Genomic DNA, 21827 nt, shown 5'->3' on the forward strand with positions numbered 1-21827 from the left:
CTGATACATTATAGCACATACAATGTCTGTGACACATTATGACACACACTGCAATGTCCGTGATACATTATACCACACACTGCAATGCCCGATACATTATAGCACATACAATGCCTGTGACACATTATGCCACACACTGCAATGACCTTGAGACATTATACCACAATGCCCGTGATATAGTATACCATACACCGTAATGCCTGTGACACATACCGCAATGCCCGTTATACCCTATGCCACACACCGCAATGCCCGTTATATATTATGCCACACTGCAATGACCCTGAGACATTATACCACATACCACAATGCCCGTGATATAGTATACCACACACCGTAATGCCTGACACATTATGACACACACCGCAATGTCCGTGATACATTATGCCACACACTGCAATGACCCTGAGACATTATACCACATATCACAATGCCAGCGATATAGTATACCATACACCGTAATGCCTGTGACACATTATGACACACACCGCAATGTCCGTGATACATTATGCCACACACCGTAATGCCCATTACACATTAAGTCCTACAGTAAGGCTTCTAATTACTTTTCAAATACCTGCTCGTTGTCAGGGGTTTCATGCACTGGGTGTCATGCTCGTTGCCAGGGGTTTCATGCTCTTGGTTCCATGCACGGTGCCAGGGGTTTTCATGCTCAGGGTGTCATGCTCGTTGCCAGGGGTTTCATGCACTGAGTGTCATGCTCGTTGCCAGGGGTTTCATGCACTGGGTGTCATGCTCGTTGCCAGGGGTTTCATGCACTAGGTGTCATGCTCGTTGCTAGGAGGTAGTCCTTGTTGCTAGGGCTGTGCTCCCAGTGCCACATATGTCCCCAGTGCCAGATATTCCCCCACGGTGCCAGGTACTCACATGCCCCCAGTGCCAAATATAGCCCCCCCCCCATGTGCCAGGTACACATATACCCCCCCAGTGCCACATATGCCCCCAGTGCCAGATATTCCCCGACAGTGCCACATATGCCCCCAGTGCCAGATATCCCCCCCCAGTGCTATATATGCCCCCAGTGCCACATATGCCCCAGTGCCAGATATTCCCCCCCAGTGCCACATATGCCCCCTGTGCCAGATATTCCCCCCCCCCAGTGCCACATATGCCCCCAGTGCCAGATATTCCCCCCCCCCAGTGCCATATATGCCCCCAGTGCCAGATATTCCCCCCAGTGCCATATATGTCCCCAGTGCCAGATATTCTCCCCCCCCCCCCTGCCAAATATGCCCCCAGTGCCAGATATTCCCCCCCCAGTGCCAGATATGCCCCCTCAGTGCGTCCCCCCCCGCTTCCTCCGCCGCCGCCGCTCCCCCCGCTCCCCTGCTGTTAGGAGGGACACGGAGGGCACAGTGCACGCCTCCCTGTGTCCCTCCTGTGTCTCCGGCGGCCGAGGGTCACTCTAATAAAGGAAGTGCTCACGAACGGCACTTCCTTTATGAGACCCGCGGCCGCCGGAGACCCAGGAGGGACACAGGGAGGCGTGCACTGTGCCCTCCGTGTCCCTCCTAACAGCAGGGGAGGAAACGAGACCGCAGACTGACATGCGGACGCTCGTCCGCATGTCAGTCTGCACTAAATCAGTGGCGCCCCCGCAGCCCCTCGCCCCCAAGCCACCGCGAGGGCTGCGGCGTGCGCACAAAATAAAATTACAAAAATCAACTAAAAATGACAGGGGGGGCACGTGCCTTGGTGCCCCCCCCCCCCTAAATCCGCCACTGATGCCACTTGATGTCCTGCTGTCAGGAAATGCTGGGCGACCGGTTTGTCAGTATGTCCTGTCAATAATGCTTTGTGAATAGAGCTCCGGTGGTTCGCCATCCTCTCCCTAAAAGTACATGTGGTCATCCCCACATAAGGGAGGCCACACGGGCAAAGCAGCATATAAATTACATGGTCAAGACGGCAGTGCAGCCGAAATCTGATGTTAATCATTTTCCCACTCCGAGGGTGCGGGAATTTATCCCCAACCAGCATGGAACAACATGTCACACATCCCAGACATTTTATACAGCCCTTCTTTTGTGGTTTTAGCCAGCCACATTCTTCGTTGGTGGGCTGTTTTGCTGGATGCATGAGGAGCTGCTTCAGATTGCGGCCACGTCTGTAAGCCATCATAGGCGGTTGTTCAAACAGTCCCTTCAATTTAGGGTCAGACTTTAATATTGGCCAGTGTCGTCTTAGTGATGATCCAATGCTGGTTGATTTACCATCAAACTGTGTAACGTATATCATTCGTGCCTCTTTTGGTGGTTCAGACTTTATGCATTTTAAACGTGCCTTCGCCAGGCAGTTATTGATCGTGCTTTTTCTGTACCCCCTTTCCAAGAAACGGGTCTTCATCTCCAAGATTTGTGTCTCTGCAATTACTGGATCGGTGTTATTCCTCAGTACTCGCATAAACTGGGAAATGGGTAAACTTGACCTGAGTGCAGGTGGGTGGTTACTTGTAGCATGCAAGATCGTATTTCGATCTGTCTCCTTTGTGAATAAGGTGGTGCACAATTTAGTACCGTTACGAAAAATGGTTAGATCCAAAAAATAATGGAGTCCCCACTAATGTGGCCAGTAAAGCGTACTGTGGAATCCAAATTGTTTAAATGTTCCAGCATACTATTAAACTCAGACTCAGTGCCGTCCCACAGCATAAATATATCATCTATAAAGCGTTTATAATAGATAATTTTGCTGCCATATATGGGTAAGATATTAGTCATCTCATATTGGTGCATAAAGATGCCTGCATACATGGGGGCCACGTTGGAACCCATAGCTGTTCCCGAGCACTGTATATAATAATCACCCTGATACATAAAGTGATTATTGGTCAAGATCAGTTCCAGAAATTCCAGAAGCCCCTCAATGGGAATTGCCAACGTCCCCACTGAAGTGAGTAGTTCCCTTACTGCTTCAAGACCCAAACTATGGGGAATTATGGTATATAGTGACGACACATCAAGTGTCACCAACATGATTCCCTCATCAATATCACCTAGTTCCAGGATTTTGGTTAAAAAATCCTCTGTATCTTTCAAATAACTTGGAATAAATGGGATCAATTCCTGTAAAAAGGTATCTACGAACATCGCTAAAGGTTGTAAGAGGGACCCCCTGGCTGATATGATCGGCCTGCCCGGGGGGCTGACTAAGGTTTTGTGAACCTTAGGAAGGGTATAAAGCATCGGACAGATGGGATATTCCACCTTCAAGAAAAGGGATATTTGCTCAGTCAACCACCCCTGACTGACCGATCTATCAACCAGAGAGTCAACCTTCTTTTTAATGAGTGGCATCGGGTTAACATCACAATTGGTATAGGTACCTACATCAGATAACTGGCGCCTGACCTCCGCATCATAGTCCTTAAAATTCTGAATGACTACGGCCCCGCCCTTATCGGCGGGCCTGATGACAATCTTATCATTACTACGTAAATCATTCAAGGATCTGCGTTGTTCAGGTGTCAGATTACCAAATGTCCTATCGGGCGTGTTTTTAAAATCGCTCTCAGTCATTCTCAGGAAGGTACGTATACTCGGGCTACAAGTCGGTGGATCAAACACACTAGGTTTCTTTAAAACAGATGATCGGGTCATTTCAGTCCCTCGGTCCCCAGTTTTGTCACTAAAGAATTCTCTCAACCTTAGCTTCCGTCCAAATTTGTATTGGTCAACCGCTAGATTAAAATCATCATGTCTTGCTGTCGGTACAAATGACAGACCAAGTGCCAAAAGTGAGGTCTCACTCATAGTGAGTTTATGATCAGAAAGATTAAATACACTAGTTAATCCTTCTTCCTTCTCCCGCTTCTCTTTGAAGCCGCCCCTCCTTGGATGGGGTCTTCTGCTTCTACTCGGTTTTTTACTGCTGCTACTTGTTTGCCTCTGCCTAAAAAACCACTTGGAGGTCTAGTTCCCAGGGAGTCAGAGTCTGAGGCTGAATGTGATGTAGATGAATCTGCACTTAATTGATATCTATTGCGAAATGGTCTATTCTGTCTAAACCGTCTAGGATTACCAGTTCCACCTGTTAGCCATCTATATACCTGATGGGTAGCGTAATCATGATTCACAGCCTGTAGCTTTTTCCTTTTGAATGTTACCAGTTCATCCCTAAATGAATCAACCTGTGCCTGGATCTTTTCACACCATGTGTCTGTCTTATCAGATTTTAAAGCCTGATGATGAGTTTTCTCAAACTTAGCAATTTCTTCCCGAATTTTAACCAGCTCCAAACCAACCTCTTCAATAACCAATAAAATGAGGTCGAGTGAGCATTTATTTAATACTCCACACCACTTAGTGCAAAAAACTGCATTAGTTCTTCCAATGGTGGGAGTATTGCTCACTCGAAACCCACGTGGTATTTTTTTGGAGCGGTGATATTCGGAAAGGAACTGGCCATGGAGCATAAGCTCAACCTCACGACGTTTCAAACGTATAATTCTATGAAATAGATCAATAGATTTCTCAGCTGGTAAAGTAGTGAATTCAAAATGATCGAAATATACTTTCTCTGCATCATCGACTGTTAATGATACTAATTGGTTCTCAGCTGCAAAGAGAAGGCCCTCATCAAAAGCAGGAGTCCCTGATTGGGTCATTCTCTATGCCAAAGTAAACCGCAGCAGCTAGAGAAACTCTTTTGTGCAGTGTAACCCTAGATCACAAGGACCATGTAAGATTACAAACAAACAAAGTCATATATATCAAACCAAGAGACCTTAAAACACTGTGGGACGACACTGAGTCATCTGACCGACACACACAGAGAAAACAAGAAAAAAACAAGAAAAAAATTAAGCATAAATCATAAAACATATACAACTTCATAAAATAAAAGGGGAAGAAAAAACTGCTTTAAAAACCAATCGTACGGCCAAAGATATCCCAGGAGACTACTTGAAAAAGCGAAAAAACAGGTGATGGGTGTCCAACCAGAAGACAGTTTTGAAAAAACTGAGTCCTTATATATTTCCAATAACGGTCGCACTCACATCTTCAAAAGAAACGACTGGGGTGTCCACTCCAAATGCAAAGCATTATAATTATAGAAATGAAGGTAGAGGCACTCTCCAGATTTTGTAAATATGCAAAAAGTATTCATTTATTATAATATACGTTACATAATCCACTTGAATAGTGTCCTTATTGTGTCCTCAAGCGCTTTCGGCCCATAGTGGGCCTTCCTCAGGAGGCTATGTACAACAATTCCATCAGATCATAAGACCAAACAACAGGTCTACCCAGACATCCAGCAGTACAATAGGTTATGCCTGACAGGCTCTATATACACCTATACTCAATTAGAAGTTGGCGCCAAAAACGCCCCTATTATGACCTCATATCAGTGCGACTTGCATCTAAATAGAACAATCTAAACAATCTAAATCACAGACTGTGCAAAATATTCCCAAAAGGGAAGGGTTAATGTGGGACACACTCACACACTATAGCCAGTGTGTGTATATGTGTATATATGTATGGTACGTTGCAGTGAGCTGTAGTTCCAGCACAGACGTGGTAGTATTTGTGGGAAGCCCTAGTGAAATTAGGTATATATTTCCCTCAGACCCCTCGGGGTCACAAAAATGTTATTTTGCCCTGTTACTGCTCCCTGTTGTTGACACGAATATTATGTTTTATGTCGGCCATAAGGTTTCCTGTTTAGATCCACAACTTTGGCTTTCAGTAAATGTCCATACACATTCAGAACACATTAATGTCACTAGGGACCCTGATGTTCCGGACGATTATATATATATTACAATTTATTATGAATGCTGAAGTAAAGTTATTCCTTCTCATGTGCTGGTCGCTCTGTTAATGAAGCTCTAGGTCAGCCGTGACAAGATGGTCTTGAATCCTCACGAGGAGTCCGAGTGTTTATTCTTTTCCCGCCGTGGATAGAATAAAGTGAAAGTCAACCCCTGGTCTGCACGGGGCCCTGTCACAAAGGATCGGATACAGGAAGCTAAGTGATATTTTAATTATATGCTTTGATGATATTTGCATTACATACGTATGGGGGAGTGCTTGTATTCAGAAATGGTCGGTTACCTTGTTATCCGATATACTTACCCTGGGGAGAAATGGGATGTTCCTTGGGTCTTATTTAGAACATTGCAGCTTGCTGCCTTGCGACTACAAGAGGTATGCACTGACTAAGAGAAATCCTGGAGTGTCTTCCCTATGAAGGGATTATCTGGTTTGGGGATGGCTTGGTTAAGTTGATCTCGGCAGATACCACTGGTAAGTCTACCTTTTTGTGCTATGTTCCATCACAATGGTTGGTGACGCATGTTTTGTGGGATGCAGTCCTTCTGACCGATTGGATACCGTTTTTATTCCCCTTCTTTGTAGGTAGAGGGAGGTGAAAACGTAAGAGGTCTGCAGCCTTTTCAACTTCACACTGGTGGGAGCTCGTCTAATACTCTTCAGTCAGTCCTGGAATGGACTAGACTCAGTGACTTAAGAATAGAGTCCAAAGGGGGACATACTTGAGTTTTCCAGATGTTTCCCCTAACTGATTTTTCAAATAGATCTTACCGATTCTCCTCTGGACGGGGAGGTAGTATGCGACACCATACAAGGGATCAGGACATGGTCCGGCTGTCCTTGTCACACAAAAAAAAGCAAGCAAAAAAGCTGTTATTCAAGCTCTTTTGTGCTTCTGAGCTCAGACAGCTCGGTCAGAACAATCCCAAAAGGATTTCTACTTAGGAAGTTGAACTGCAAGATGGAATCTCTCAGGGCAGGGATCTCCAGCCTGTAGAAGAAGTAAAAGGGTTTAAATGCGGTTTCAACCGCATTAAGCTTACCTGGGTTTGCAATTCAGGATTGTCATTGTCATTTCACTGGAGTGATGGCAGTATGATGGTTTGCCTTCAATAGTAAGAGCCATTATTATTCTGTACTGGGACGCTCTCCTGACTACGGCGAGGTCTAGAAACAAGTGGTACGAATCGTTGTTTCTCTCTGACAGCTCTTCAACACAGAGAATCACTGTTGATCCCAACGGCGCAGATGTCGGAGTTGGGAATAAGATTAGATACTGGACTGTTGAGAGTTTCTTTTTTCCTGTGGAAAGAGATTTGAGGATCCAGAGTCGGATCAGGTTTGCAACAGTGTAAACCCATCAATATGTTCCGTTGATGAAGAAGATGGTTGCGGCCTATTCGGCCATTCGGTGAGCAGGACAAATGCCAGAGTGGTTTTTGTGGACCAGTTGAACATGTGCTCCGGGTATCACCTGCACATGCACCGGATAATAATCCTATTTTCCAGGACCAGGATATCTCTCCTGTGGTGACTGCACAGTTTTCACCTCCTAGAGGGACGAAGGTTCGGGATCCAGGATTAGATCCTGGTGTCCATGGATACAAGTCTCCGAGGCTGGGGAGCAGTCTTTCCAGGGGAAAAGGTCAAGCCGGGAAGCTTGTCTGCAATAAGCATTCTTGAATTAAGAGCTGTTTACAACGAAACATCTTCTTCGCGATCTGCCCGTCTTAATTCTGTCGTTCGACTTAACAGCAGTGGCGTAAGTAAGCCGCTAGGGCGGAACGAGGAGCAAAGTGGCAATGGCTGGAGCCGCAAAAGTTTTCCGCTGGGCGGAAAGGCATGTAAACGCTCTATTAGCGGTCTTCGTTCCGGGTGTAGACAACGGAGAATTAGTTTTCCTCAGCAGACACGATCTTCATCCAGGAGAGGGGGGTCTTCATCCAGAAGTTTCACAGAGGGGACAAGTCTTTGGGGAATTCCTCAATTAGACATGATGGCATCTCGCCTCATCAAGAAACTTCAAGGATATTGTTCCAGGTCAAGGGACACTCAGGCAATAGCAGTGAACGCCCTCGCGATACCATGGAGGTTTCAGTCGGTCTATGTGTTTCCTCTGCTTTCACTCTTTCCGAAGGTGATAATCATAAGAAGACTAAGGTTCAGGCGATCCTCTTGGTTCCGGTCTAGCCAAGGAGGGCTTGGTATCCAGATCTTCAAGACTTACTCATAGAAGATCCCTGGCCACTCCCTCTACGAGAGGACCTGTTACAGCAAGGACCGGGCGTGTATCAAGGTTTACCGCGGCTGCATTTGATGGCATGGCGGTTGAACGCCATATCCTAGCCCAGGGCTGGCCAACCTGTGGCTCTCCAGCTGTTGTAAAACTACAAGTTCCATCATGCTTTGCCAGAGTTTTGCTATTAAGGAATGCTAAAACCGTGGCAGGGCATGCTAGGATGTGTAGTTTCACAACATCTGGAGAGCCACAGGTTGGCCAGGCCTGTCCTAGCCGAAGGGTTTTTTCCGGTGAAGTCATTCCCACATTGCTTCAGGCTAGGAAAGGAGTAACAGCGAAGCTTTACCACCGTATTTGGAGGAAGTGTGTGCCTTGGTGTGAATCCAAGAAAGCTCCTACGGCAGAATTTCAGCTGGGTCGTTTTCTCCGTTTTTTTGCAAGCAAAGGATGCAGGTCTAAAGTTAGGCTCCATTACAGTGCAGATTTCGGCCTTATCAATTTTCTATCAAAAAGAATTGGCCGCCTTTCCAGAAGTTCAGAATTTCGTGAAGGGAGTGCTGCGCATCCAACCTCCATTTGTGCCCCCAGTGGCACCATGGGACCTTAACGTGGTGTTGCAGTTTCTTATGTCACACTGGTTGGAACCTTTACGAGAGGTTGAGTTAAAATTTCTCGTTTGGAAAGTGGTCATGCTATTGGCCTTGGCGTCCGCAAGGCGGCTGTTGGAATTAGCGGCTTTGTCTCACAAGAGCCCTATTTGATCTTCCAGGTGGATAGAATTGAGAACTCGGCAACAATTTCTGCCAAAAGTGGTTTCCGCGTTTCACAGGAACCAGCCTATTGTGGTACCTGTGACTACTTAAGCCTTGGCTGATTCGAAGTCTCTCGATGTAGTCAGAGCTTTGAATTTTTTTGTGTCGCCAGAACGGTTCGAATTGGAGAAACAGAGGCTCTGTTTATCCTGTATGCTCCCAACAAAATTGGGGCGCCTGCTTCTAAGCAGATTGTTACACGCTGGATCTGTGATACGATTCGGGATACTCTTTTTACGGCTTGATTGCCGTTACAGAAGTTGGTGAAGGCCCATTCTACCAGGCAGGTGGGCTTTTCTTGGGCGGATGCCCGAGGAGTCTCGGCGGTTCAAACTTGCCGAGCAGCTACTTGGTTGGGTTCAAACTTTTGTAAAGTTCTACGAGTTTGATACCTTGGCTGATGAGGACCTCATGTTTGCTCAATCGGTGTTGCAGAGTCGTCCGCACTCTCCCGCCCGGTCTGGAGCTTTGGTATAAACCCCATGGTCCTTTTGGAGTCCCCAGCATCCTCTAGGACGTATGAGAAAATAATGATTTTAATACCTACCGGTAAATCCTTTTCTCTTAGTCCGTAGAGGATGCTGGGCGCCCGTCCCAGTGCGTACTGTATCTGCAGTTATTGGTTTTGGTTACACTCCTGTGGTGTTTCTTTTCAGTCAGTCTGTTGCTGACGTTATTTCTGCCATGGCTGGCGGTATGTTATTATTGGTCGTGTTTACACACAGGTTGTGTTACATTTTTGGTCAGCATATTGCTGTATGTTTTAAATGTCATCGGCTGGTGTTCTATTGAATGCCACTTTCTGCGGCATGTTCGAGGTTTGAGCTGGTATGACACTCACCGTGTTTAAACAATAAATTCTTTCCTCAAAATGTCCGTCTCCCTGGGCACAGTTCTCTAACTGAAGTCTGGAGGAGGGGCATAGAGGGAGGAGCCAGTTCACACCCATTCAAAGTCTTATAGTGTGCCCATGTCTCCTGCGGATCCCGTCTATACCCCATAGTCCTTTTGGAGTACCCAGCATCCTCTATGGACTAAGAGAAAAGGATTTACCGGTAGGTATTAAAATCCTATTTTAGTCTGCATGTCGACTGTTGGGATTTTCAGGGTTCGGGATGCAGGCGGAGGTATTGTGACCGGCGGTCACATAACTACATACCGTATAGACAGCCTCCAGTAGTATGCACAATCTATTTATACAGCTGAGAATGAGACCTTTTCTTGTAACTTCTGCAAATAACTTGTTACAGGTTCATGCTGAAATAATGGCCGTTTTAAAGCATGAAGATCCATGGGTCCGACGTTTACAAGACAATGCCTCTGATCTCAGCCAGCTCAGCACCCAGACTGTCTTCTCAATGCTGGACCATCTCACTCAGTGGGCACGGGAAAAATTTCAGGCACTCCATACTGAGAAAGCCAGCGCCAAAGCTGGCGGCCGCGGGGAAGTAAAAGGTTAGTGTGTTCTCAATTATATTCCAAAGCTGGCAACTGTATATTACAGCCACAGCAGTAAGACACTATTGGAATTGTACTGTAAAATATTCTCCTTACCAGATCAGACACCACATATATGGAAATACAGTAGCAGCTTACATTAAGGCCTAAAAAGTATCGTCTTTACCCCTGTCCATTACATTTTACATTAGTACAACAGCACCTCCAGGCGGTCCCTAATAGTACAGGCGGATGATAAGGTGATCACCCGGGCTCTCCCTAATCTGCAGCAACAACTTTATCCAATTCAGTCTCTGAATAAATAACATTACGAGCAATTGTATCATGAAATAAGTAACATTATACTCTGTTCCTTTGTTGATGTAATTTCTCAAATATAATAGTGATTTTTGTTGTGGTCTTTGGGAAAACAACATCACTGGCCATTTCATGCTTTTGTTTAATGTTGCTTTGCCCATTAAAAACATTATATTCTGTAACAACCAATTATTTTATTTCCTCAAATATCTGCAGCTTTTGGAGCTTTGTTTCCTTATAAACAAAACCAAAAAAATCAGTTGTCCTTCCAGGAACAGTGTATATCCATTAAGCATAAGCACTGCATCACCCAATTAGAAAGCGTTAAAAAAATCACACAAAGATAATATAATCCTGCTACACCACTTGGGCTTCTAATCCTATAAAATCACTTTAAAGAAGCAATTGTACGTAAGATTGTTATTTTGTAAGGAAATTGTTATTTTAATAAAATGCTTGTACTACAGAAATATCTCCTATATAATAGCCCAGATCTGTGACTCTGTGTCTGTGTGTAAAACGCTTGGCATGGCTAGGAGCTCTCATTGGGTTAGCAGCAGATCTATCACACCCAGTCCACAGCTGATTGGGCGAAAAACACAGGTTACATCCAATGGGAAGCTCTGCCCTTTGGCTGCTGTGGGTTCCCAGAGTAGGATTAACAATGGGGCTGATGGAGCTGCAGCTCCAGGTCCACGCCCCAAAATAGGCCCGCTGCATCTGCAGCAACATACCCTCCAACAATTTACACATTAAAAATCGCTACAAATTCGAAAAGGCTTTTCCTATACTTTCAATGGAAGTTTGGAGAGGCAAAAATCAGTACAGACCATAAAAAAGGTACTGTACCTGCCAAAAAGGTACAGTTGGAGGGTATACCACTGCATCTGCAGTGGCATACCCCCCCACCCGCGGCACCACCGCACCCGCCCTTCCCCCACCCGCTGTGGCTCCGGAGCCCCATCCGCAACACTCATGCACCCGCCCCTCCCCCACCCGCGGCACTCCTGCAACCGCTCCTCCCCCACCTGCGGTGGCTCCGGGCCCCACCCACCGCACTCACCCGCGGCACCCCCGCAACTGCCCCTCCCCCACTTGCGGCACCCCCGGCCCCCCTCCTCCATCCGCATCTCCCCCGCACCCGCCACTCCCCCAACCACAGCACCTACTAGGTGATTCATCAGGCCCTGCGTGTGCTGTTCACGCCATTGCAAGGGGCTACAACCCCTTAACCATTGCACGCCCTTGTACGTGCAGTATTTACCTACTCACACAATTATGAATGGAGGTAATACTCCAATTAATACAAATATTGCACGCCACCACTGCGTGCAAGGGTTAAGGGGGCGTAGCCCCTTATGACGGTGTGAAGAGCGCCCGTAGGGTGTGATGAATCACCTAGTTTATAAGTAAAAATAAAGTTAAAAATATTTGTATATATTTTGTTCCAATAGTTGTATCTCAGGAAGACTATGGAGAGTATCAAAATGTGAAAGCATTTCTAGAGCTTATACCGCAAGACACGCTGGCTGTGGCTTCCTTTCGCTCCAAAGCCTATACCAGGGCTGTTATGCACTTTGAATCATTCATCATGGAGAAAAAACAGCAGATTCAGGAGCACCTGGGATTTTTGCAGGCGAGTAGTTATTCAAAAGTGGATTTGTAGAGAGAGATTTTTTAGAGGTTTTTAAACAGGGAACCAGCACATTCTGACTGCACAAAAGACATAGGTATGATCCTTTTAATTATATACAAAGTCAGTTTGGGTGTGAGCGTTTAGGGCGCGGGCCTCCCTATATTGCTCTGGCTGGGCCACCTTCGGGCATCACCACCTTACATTTACTTTTAACACTTATATCACATTGTGTTTTATATTTATGTAGCATTTTTCACATATCTTTTACACTTATAACACTGCTCAGCTAAACTTCACATTCTAACACTTTACTGCTGCCCTCTTTTTTTCTTTTACATTCAGCAGCCTCTTTCATTTGCTTAACACTGATCTTTCACTTCTATCCTTTTTCTGTGTGGTGCCCTGGGGTGGTGTGGCTGGGGTGGTCTGGGGGTGCTCTGCGTCCCGGAGGTGAACCCCTATAGTGTTAGGGACCTGTCCGATGAGGTCACCATGAAGCAGGTGGGCAGGCTCATACACTGGCCAATATATGCCAAGAACCTCAAATATTATATTATGGTTATATTAATTTTAATGGTGTATGGTGCACCTGCACCCTTTGTTCCTAAGTTGTAGTTTTGTAGAGAGAGATCAGTGAAGCAAGTTTGGTCAGATTTCCCTTTATTTATATACTATGTAACTGGGATTTATTGTCACGTGAGCTATAAATGGCAAGTACTGTAATATATATTTCTCTATCGTCCTAAGTGGATGCTGGGGTTCCTGAAAGGACCATGGGGAATAGCGGCTCCGCAGGAGACAGGGCACAAAAGTAAAGCTTTTACAGGTCAGGTGGTGTGTACTGGCTCCTCCCCCTATGACCCTCCTCCAGACTCCCGTTAGATTTTTGTGCCCGGCCGAGAAGGGTGCAATTCTAGGTGGCTCTCATAAAGAGCTGCTTAGAGAGTTTAGCTTAGGTTTTTTATTTTACAGTGATTCCTGCTGGCAACAGGATCACTGCAACGAGGGACAGAGGGGAGAAGAAGTGAACTCACCTGCGTGCAGGATGGATTGGCTTCTTGGCTACTGGACATGAAGCTCCAGAGGGACGATCACAGGTACAGCCTGGATGGTCACCGGAGCCTCGCCGCCGGCCCCCTCACAGATGCTGAAGCAAGAAGAGGTCCAGAATCGGCGGCTGAAGACTCCTGCAGTCTTCTTAAGGTAGCGCACAGCACTGCAGCTGTGCGCCATTTTCCTCTCAGCACACTTCACACGGCAGTCACTGAGGGTGCAGGGCGCTGGGGGGGGGGCGCCCTGGGAGGCAAATGAAAACCTTTAAAAAGGCTAAAAATACCTCACATATAGCCCCAGAGGCTATATGGAGATATTTACCCCTGCCTAAATGTACTAAATAGCGGGAGACGAGCCCGCCGGAAAAGGGGCGGGGCCTATCTCCTCAGCACACGGCGCCATTTTCTGTCACAGCTCCGCTGGTCAGGAAGGCTCCCAGGTCTCTCCCCTGCACTGCACTACAGAAACAGGGTATAACAGAGAGGGGGGGCAAAATAAATGGCAATATATTAATATAAAAGCAGCTATAAGGGAGCACTTAATCATAAGGCTATCCCTGTCATATATAGCGCTTTTTTGGTGTGTGCTGGCAGACTCTCCCTCTGTCTCCCCAAAGGGCTAGTGGGTCCTGTCTTCGTATAGAGCATTCCCTGTGTGTCTGCTGTGTGTCGGTACGTGTGTGTCGACATGTATGAGGACGTTATTGGTGTGGAGGCGGAGCAATTGCCAAATATGAGGATGTCACCTTCTAGGGGGTCGACACCAGAATGGATGCCTTTATTTGTGGAATTACGGGATAGCGTCAACTCGCTTAAGCAGTCGTTTGCCGACATGAGGCGGCCGGACACTCAATTAGTGCCTGTCCAGGCGCCTCAAACACCGTCAGGGGCTGTAAAACGCCCCTTGCCTCAGTCGGTCGACACAGACCCAGACACAGGCACTGATTCCGGTGGTGAAGGTGACGAATCAACCGTATTTTCCAGTAGGGCCACACGTTATATGATTTTGGCAATAAAGGAGATGTTACATTTAGCTGATACTACAGGTACCACTAAACAGGGTATTATGTGGGGTGTGAAAAAACTACCAGTAGTTTTTACCGAATCAGAAGAATTAAATGACGTGTGTGATGAAGCGTGGGTTGCCCCTGATAAAAAGCTGATAATTTCAAAGAAGTTATTGGCATTATACCCTTTCCCGCCAGAGGTTAGGGAGCGCTGGGAAACACCTCCTAGGGTGGACAAAGCGCTAACACGCTCATCAAAACAAGTGGCGTTACCCTCTCCTGAGACGGCCGCACTTAAAGATCCATCAGATAGGAGGATGGAAAATATCCAAAAAGGTATATACACACATGCAGGTGTTATACTACGACCAGCTATTGCGACTGCCTGGATGTGCAGTGCTGGGGTAGTTTGGTCAGAGTCCCTGATCGAAAATATTGATACCCTGGACAGGGACAATATTTTACTGTCGTTAGAACAAATAAAGGATGCATTTCTTTATATGCGTGATGCACAGAGAGATATCTGCACACTGGCATCACGGGTAAGTGCTATGTCCATTTCGGCCAGAAGAGCTTTATGGACACGACAGTGGACAGGCGATGCGTAGAGGAGTTATTTGGGGTCGGTCTATCGGATTTGGTGGCCACGGCTACGGCCGGGAAATCCACCTTTCTACCTCAAGTCACTCCCCAACTGAAAAAGGCACCGACCTTTCAACCGCAGCCCTTTCGTTCCTTTAAAAATAAGAGAGCAAAGGGCTATTCATATCTGCCACGAGGCAGAGGACGAGGGAAGAGACAGCAACAGGCAGCTCCTTCCCAGGAACAGAAGCCCTCCCCGGCTTCTACAAAAGCCTCAGCATGACGCTGGGGCTTCGCAAGCGGACTCGGGGGCGGTAGGCGGTCGTCTCAAGAATTACAGCGCGCAGTGGGCTCACTCGCAGGTAAATCCCTGGATCCTGCAGATAATATCTCAGGGGTACAGGTTGAAATTAGAGACAGGGCCACCTCGCCGTTTCCTGAAGTCTGCTTTACCAACGTCCCCCTCAGAAAGGGAGACGGTTTTGGAAGCCATTCACAAGCTGTATTCTCAGCAGGTGATAGTCAAGGTACCTCTTCTACAACAAGGGAAGGGGTATTATTCCACTCTTTTTGTGGTACCGAAGCCGGATGGCTCGGTAAGGCCTATTCTAAATCTGAAGTCCTTGAACCTGTACATAAAGAAGTTCAAGTTCAAGATGGAGTCACTCAGAGCAGTGATAGCGAACCTGGAAGAAGGGGACTTTATGGTATCCTTGGACATCAAGGATGCGTATCTCCACGTTCCAATTACCCCTCACACCAGGGGTACCTCAGGTTCGTTGTACAAAACTGTCACTATCAGTTTCAGACGCTGCCGTTTGGTTTGTCCACGGCACCTCGGGTCTTTACAAAGGTAATGGCCGAGATAATATTTCTTCTTCGAAGAAAAGGCGTATTAATTATCCCATACTTGGACGATCTCCTAATAAGGGCAAGGTCCAGAGAACAGCTAGAGATGGGTTTAGCACTATCTCAAGAGGTGCTAAAGCAGCACGGATGGATTCTGAATATTCCAAAATCCCAATTAATGCCGACAACTCGTCTGCTGTTCCTGGGGATGATTCTGGACACAGTTCAGAAAAAGGTTTTTCTTCCCGAAGAAAAAGCCAAGGAGTTATCTGACCTGGTCAGGAACCTCCTAAAACCAGGAAAGGTGTCTGTACATCAATGCACAAGAGTCCTGGGAAAAAATGGTAGCTTCTTACGAAGCAATCCCTTTCGGCAGATTCCATGCAAAGGGATCTGTTGGACAAATGGTCAGGGTCGCATCTTCAGATGCACCTGCGGATAACCCTGTCGCCGAGGACAAGGGTATCCCTTCTGTGGTGGTTGCAGGAGGCTCATCTATTGGAGGGCCGCAGATTCGGCATGCAGGATTGGATCCTGGTGACCACGGAGGCCAGCCTGAGAGGCTGGGGAGCAGTCACACAGGGAAGAAATTTCCAGGGAGTGTGGTCGAGCCTGAAAAAGTCTCTTCACATAAGCATTCTGGAACTAAGAGCAATCTACAATGCTCTAAGCCAGGCGGAACCTCTGCTTCAAGGAAGACCGGTGTTGATCCAGTCGGACAACATCACGGCAGTCGCCCATGTAAACAGACAGGGCGGCACAAGAAGCAGGAGGGCAATGGCAGAAGCTGCCAGGATCCTTCGCTGGGCGGAGTATCACGTGATAGCACTGTCAGCAGTATTCATCCCGGGCATGGACAACTGGGAAGCAGACTTCCTCAGCAGACACGACCTTCACCCGGGAGAGTGGGGACTTCATCCAGAAGTTTTCCACATGCTATTAAACCGTTGGGTAAAACCAATGGTGGACATGATGGCGTCTCGCCTCAACAAAACACTGGACAGGTATTGCGCCAGGTTAAGAGATCCGCAGGCAATAGCTGTGGACGTGCTGGTAACACCTTGGGTGTACCAGTCGGTATATGTGTTTCCTCCTCTGCCTCTCATACCAAAGGTATTGAGGATTATACGGCAAAGAGGAGTAAGACTAGTGGCTCCGGATTGGCCAAGAAGGACTTGGTACCCGGAACTTCAAGAGATGGTCACGGACGATCCGTGGCCTCTACTTCTGAGAAGGGACCTGCTTCAGCAGGGTACTTGTCTTTTTCAAGGCTTACCGCGGCTGCGTTTGACGGCATGGCGTTGAATGCCAGATCCTAAAAGGAAAAGGCATTCCAGAAGAAGTCATTCCTACCTTGATAAAGGCAAGGAAGGAAGTCACCGCGAAGCATTATCGCCGTATTTGGCGAAAATATGTTGCGTGGTGCGAGCAGCGGAGTGCTCCGATGGAGGAATTTCAACTGGGTCGTTTTCCTACATTTCCTGCAATCAGGATGGTCTATGGGTCTCAAATTGGGATCTATTAAGGTTCAAATTTCGGCCCTATCAATATTCTTCCAAAAAGAATTGGCCTCAGTCCCTGAGGTCCAGATTTTTATCAAAGGAGTACTGCATATACAGCCTCCTGTGGTGCCTAAGGTGGCACCGTGGGATCTAAATGTAGTTTTAGATTTCCTCAAATCCAATTGGTTTGAACCACTAAAGAATGTGGATTTGAAATATCTCACATGGAAAGTGACTATGTTACTGGCCCTGGCTTCGGCCGGGAGAGTATCTGAACTGGCGGCTTTGTTTTATAAAAGCCCTTATTTAATTTTCCATTCGACATAGGGCAGAGCTGCGGACGCGTCCGCATTTTCTCCCTAAGGTGGTATCAGCGTTTCACCTGAACCAGCCTATTGTAGTGCCTGCGGCTACAGACGACTTGAAGGACTCCAAGTTGTTGGACGTTGTCAGAGCCTTAAAAATATACATTTAAAGGACGGCTGGAGTCAGAAAATCTGACTCGCTGTTTATACTGTATGCACCCAACAAGTTGGGTGCGTCTGCTTCTAAGCAGTCGATTGCTCGTTGGATTTGTAACAAAATTCAACTTGTACATTCTGTGGCAGGCCTGCCACAGCCTAAATCTGTTAAGGCCCATTCCGCAAGGAAGGTGGGCTCATCTTGGGCGGCTGCCCGAGGGGTCTCGGCATTACAACTCTGCCGAGCAGCTACGTGGTCAGGGGAGAACACGTTTGTAAATTTTTACAAATTTGATACCCTGGCAAAGGAGGACCTGGAGTTCTCTCATTCGGTGCTGCAGAGTCATCCGCACTCTCCCGCCCGTTTGGGAGCTTTGGTATAATCCCCATGGTCCTTTCAGGAACCCCAGCATCCACTTAGGACGATAGAGAAAATAAGAATTTACTTACCGATAATTCTATTTCTCGGAGTCCGTAGTGGATGCTGGGCGCCCATCCCAAGTGCGGATTATCTGCAATACTTGTACATAGTTATTGTTAACTAATTCGGGTTATTGTTTAGGAAGCCATCTTTCAGAGGCTCCTCTGTTATCATACTGTTAACTGGGTTTAGATCACAAGTTGTACGGTGTGATTGGTGTGGCTGGTATGAGTCTTACCCGGGATTCAAAATCCTCCCTTATTGTGTACGCTCGTCCGGGCACAGTACCTAACTGGAGTCTGGAGGAGGGTCATAGGGGGAGGAGCCAGTACACACCACCTGACCTGTAAAAGCTTTACTTTTGTGCCCTGTCTCCTGCGGAGCCGCTATTCCCCATGGTCCTTTCAGGAACCCCAGCATCCACTACGGACTCCGAGAAATAGAATTATCGGTAAGTAAATTCTTATTTTAACCACTTAAATGGTTAACTTTTTTGTTTTTTAAACTCAGAAGTTGTTGGTTTTAAAAAAAATTACGTTAAGTTTAGAACATATTGTAAAAATATATTTAAGTATTTTATTGAAGAAATAATTGTTTAGGTGGTGTCTTGCAACCCCATTGTCCATAGGCCCCCATTGTAAAATGACCTCCCTCCCACACAGTGTCAATAGGTCCTGCAATGGGATCGGTATGAGTTACCGATGGTCGGGATGCCGGCTGTCATTCCGACGGTGGCATCCCGGCCACCAGATGCCGGCATAATGGCAAACGCTAGTAAGGCCCTTGCGGGCTCGCTGCGCTTGCCACAGGTTATATTCTCCCTCTATGGGTGTCGTGGAAACCCATAGTGGGAGAAAAGCCTGTGGCGCTGGTATTGTAGCGTTGTGTAGGATTCCGGCATCGCCATTTTGATTACCAGGATCCCGTGCGGCGGTATGTTAACCGCATACCTCTGCAACAGATCCTCAATGGCATTTCTTTTGCCCCTAGCGATGATGTATTCTCAGTGGCATGGGTGTGGATCATTAGATCTACACTAAAGAGGTCGACAAGTCAATAGGTCAACCCCAAATGGTTGACAAATGGGTTTTTGTCACTTTTTGCTGTAAAAAACCTTATTAGTGTACCGCGTCCCCTCGCGTGACTCGCGAGCTTCAGGCAAGGTGCCTCGCTCCACTACCGCTGCACTCGGCACAGATTATTATTATTTATTTTCTCTGACGTCCTAGTGGATGCTGGGGACTCCGTCAGGACCATGGGGAATAGCGGCTCCGCAGGAGACAGGGCACAAAAGTAAAAGCTTTAGGATCAGGTGGTGTGCACCTGACCCTATGACCCTCCTCAAAGCCTCAGTTAGATTTTTGTGCCCGGCCGAGAAGGGTGCAATCTAGGTGGCTCTCCTAAAGAGCTGCTTAGAGTAAAAGTTTTGTTAGGTTTTTTATTTTCAGTGAGTCCTGCTGGCAACAGGCTCACTGCATCGAGGGACTTAGGGGAGAGAAGTGAACTCACCTGCGTGCAGGATGGATTGGCTTCTTAGGCTACTGGACACCATTAGCTCCAGAGGGAGTCGGAACACAGGTCTCACCCTGGGGTTCGTCCCGGAGCCGCGCCGCCGACCCCCTTGCAGATGCCGAAAAGTGAAGAGGTCCAGAAACCGGCGGCAGAAGACTTTTCAGTCTTCATAAGGTAGCGCACAGCACTGCAGCTGTGCGCCATTGTTGTCAGCACACTTCATAGCAGCGGTCACTGAGGGTGCAGGGCGCTGGGGGGGGCGCCCTGGGCAGCAATGATAGTACCTTATTCTGGCTAAAAATACATCACATATAGCCCCTGGGGGCTATATGGATGTATTTAACCCCTGCCAGGTCTCAGAAAAACGGGAGAAGAAGCCCGCCGAAATGGGGGCGGGGCCTATTCTCCTCAGCACACAGCGCCATTTTCCCTCACAGAAATGCTGGTGGGAAGGCTCCCAGGCTCTCCCCTGCACTGCACTACAGAAACAGGGTTAAAACAGAGAGGGGGGGCACTTATTTGGCGATATGACTATATATATTAAAATGCTATAAGGGAAAAACACTTATATAAAGGTTGTCCCTGTATAATTATAGCGTTTTTGGTGTGTGCTGGCAAACTCTCCCTCTGTCTCCCCAAAGGGCTAGTGGGGTCCTGTCCTCTATCAGAGCATTCCCTGTGTGTGTGCTGTGTGTCGGTACGTGTGTGTCGACATGTATGAGGACGATGTTGGTGAGGAGGCGGAGCAATTGCCTGTAATGGTGATGTCACTCTCTAGGGAGTCGACACCGGAATGGATGGCTTATTTAAGGAATTACGTGATAATGTCAACACGCTGCAAGGTCGGTTGACGACATGAGACGTCCGGCAAACCAATTAGTACCTGTCCAGGCGTCTCAAACACCGTCAGGGGCGTTAAAACGTCCTTTTACCTCAGTCGGTCGACACAGACACGGACACTGACTCCAGTGTCGACGGTGAAGAAACAAACGTATTTTCCTTTAGGGCCACACGTTACTTGTTAAGGGCAATGAAGGAGGTGTTACATATTTCTGATACTACAAGTACCACAAAAAAGGGTATTATGTGGAGTGTGAAAAAACTACCTGTAGTTTTTCCTGAATCAGATAAATTAAATGAAGTGTGTGATGATGCGTGGGTTTCCCCCGATAGAAAATTATTGGCGGTATACCCTTTCCCGCCAGAAGTTAGGGCGCGTTGGGAAACACCCCTTAGGGTGGATAAGGCGCTCACACGCTTATCAAAACAAGTGGCGGTACCATCTCCAGATAGGGCCGCCCTCAAGGAGCCAGCTGATAGGAGGCTGGAAAATATCCTAAAAAGTATATACACACATACTGGTGTTATACTGCGACCAGCGATCGCCTCAGCCTGGATGTGCAGCGCTGGGGTGGCTTGGTCGGATTCCCTGACTGAAAATATTGATACCCTTGACAGGGACAGTATTTTATTGACTATAGAGCATTTAAAGGATGCATTTCTATATATGCGAGATGCACAGAGGGATATTTGCACTCTGGCATCAAGAGTAAGTGCGATGTCCATATCTGCCAGAAGTTGTTTATGGACACGACAGTGGTCAGGTGATGCAGATTCCAAACGGCACATGGAAGTATTGCCGTATAAAGGAGAAAAAGACAACGTCTTTTCAGCCTCAGTCCTTTCGTCCCCATAAGGGCAAGCGGGCAAAAGGCCAGTCATATCTGCCATGGGATAGAGGAAAGGGAAGAAGACTGCAGCAGGCAGCCCATTCCCAGAAACAGAAGCCCTCCACCGCTTCTGCCAAGTCCTCAGCATGACGCTGGGGCCGTACAAGCGGACTCAGGTGCGGTGGGGGGGGTCGTCTCAAGAGTTTCAGCACGCAGTGGGCTCACTCGCAAGTGGACCCCTGGATCCTACAAGTAGTATCCCAGGGGTACAGATTGGAAATTCGAGACGTCTCCCCCTCGCAGGTTCCTGAAGTCTGCTTTACCAACGTCTCACTCCGACAGGGAGGCAGTAGTGGAAACAATTCACAAGCTGTATTCCCAGCAGGTGATAATCAAAGTACCCCTCCTACAACAAGGAAAGGGGTATTATTCCACACTATATTGTGGTACTGAAGCCAGACGGCTCGGTGAGACCTATTCTAAATCTGAAATAGTTGAACACTTACATACAAAGGTTCAAATCAAGAT

The 21827-nt window shown here is 47.3% G+C and overlaps 1 protein-coding gene across 2 annotated transcripts in view; it reads left to right on the forward strand.

Moving 5' to 3' along the window:
- Positions 1-21827, forward strand: part of ATR (ATR serine/threonine kinase) — a 449883-nt gene that overhangs the window by 294239 nt on the left and 133817 nt on the right. For both annotated transcript variants that reach the window (XM_063915996.1, XM_063915997.1), the window contains exons 27-28: positions 10103-10307; positions 12062-12243. In XM_063915996.1, the coding sequence (XP_063772066.1) occupies positions 10103-10307; positions 12062-12243 (387 nt within the window). The remainder of the gene's footprint in view (positions 1-10102; positions 10308-12061; positions 12244-21827) is intronic.

This window comes from Pseudophryne corroboree, chromosome 4 (assembly GCF_028390025.1).
Source record: "Pseudophryne corroboree isolate aPseCor3 chromosome 4, aPseCor3.hap2, whole genome shotgun sequence".
Lineage (NCBI taxonomy): Eukaryota > Metazoa > Chordata > Amphibia > Anura > Myobatrachidae > Pseudophryne > Pseudophryne corroboree.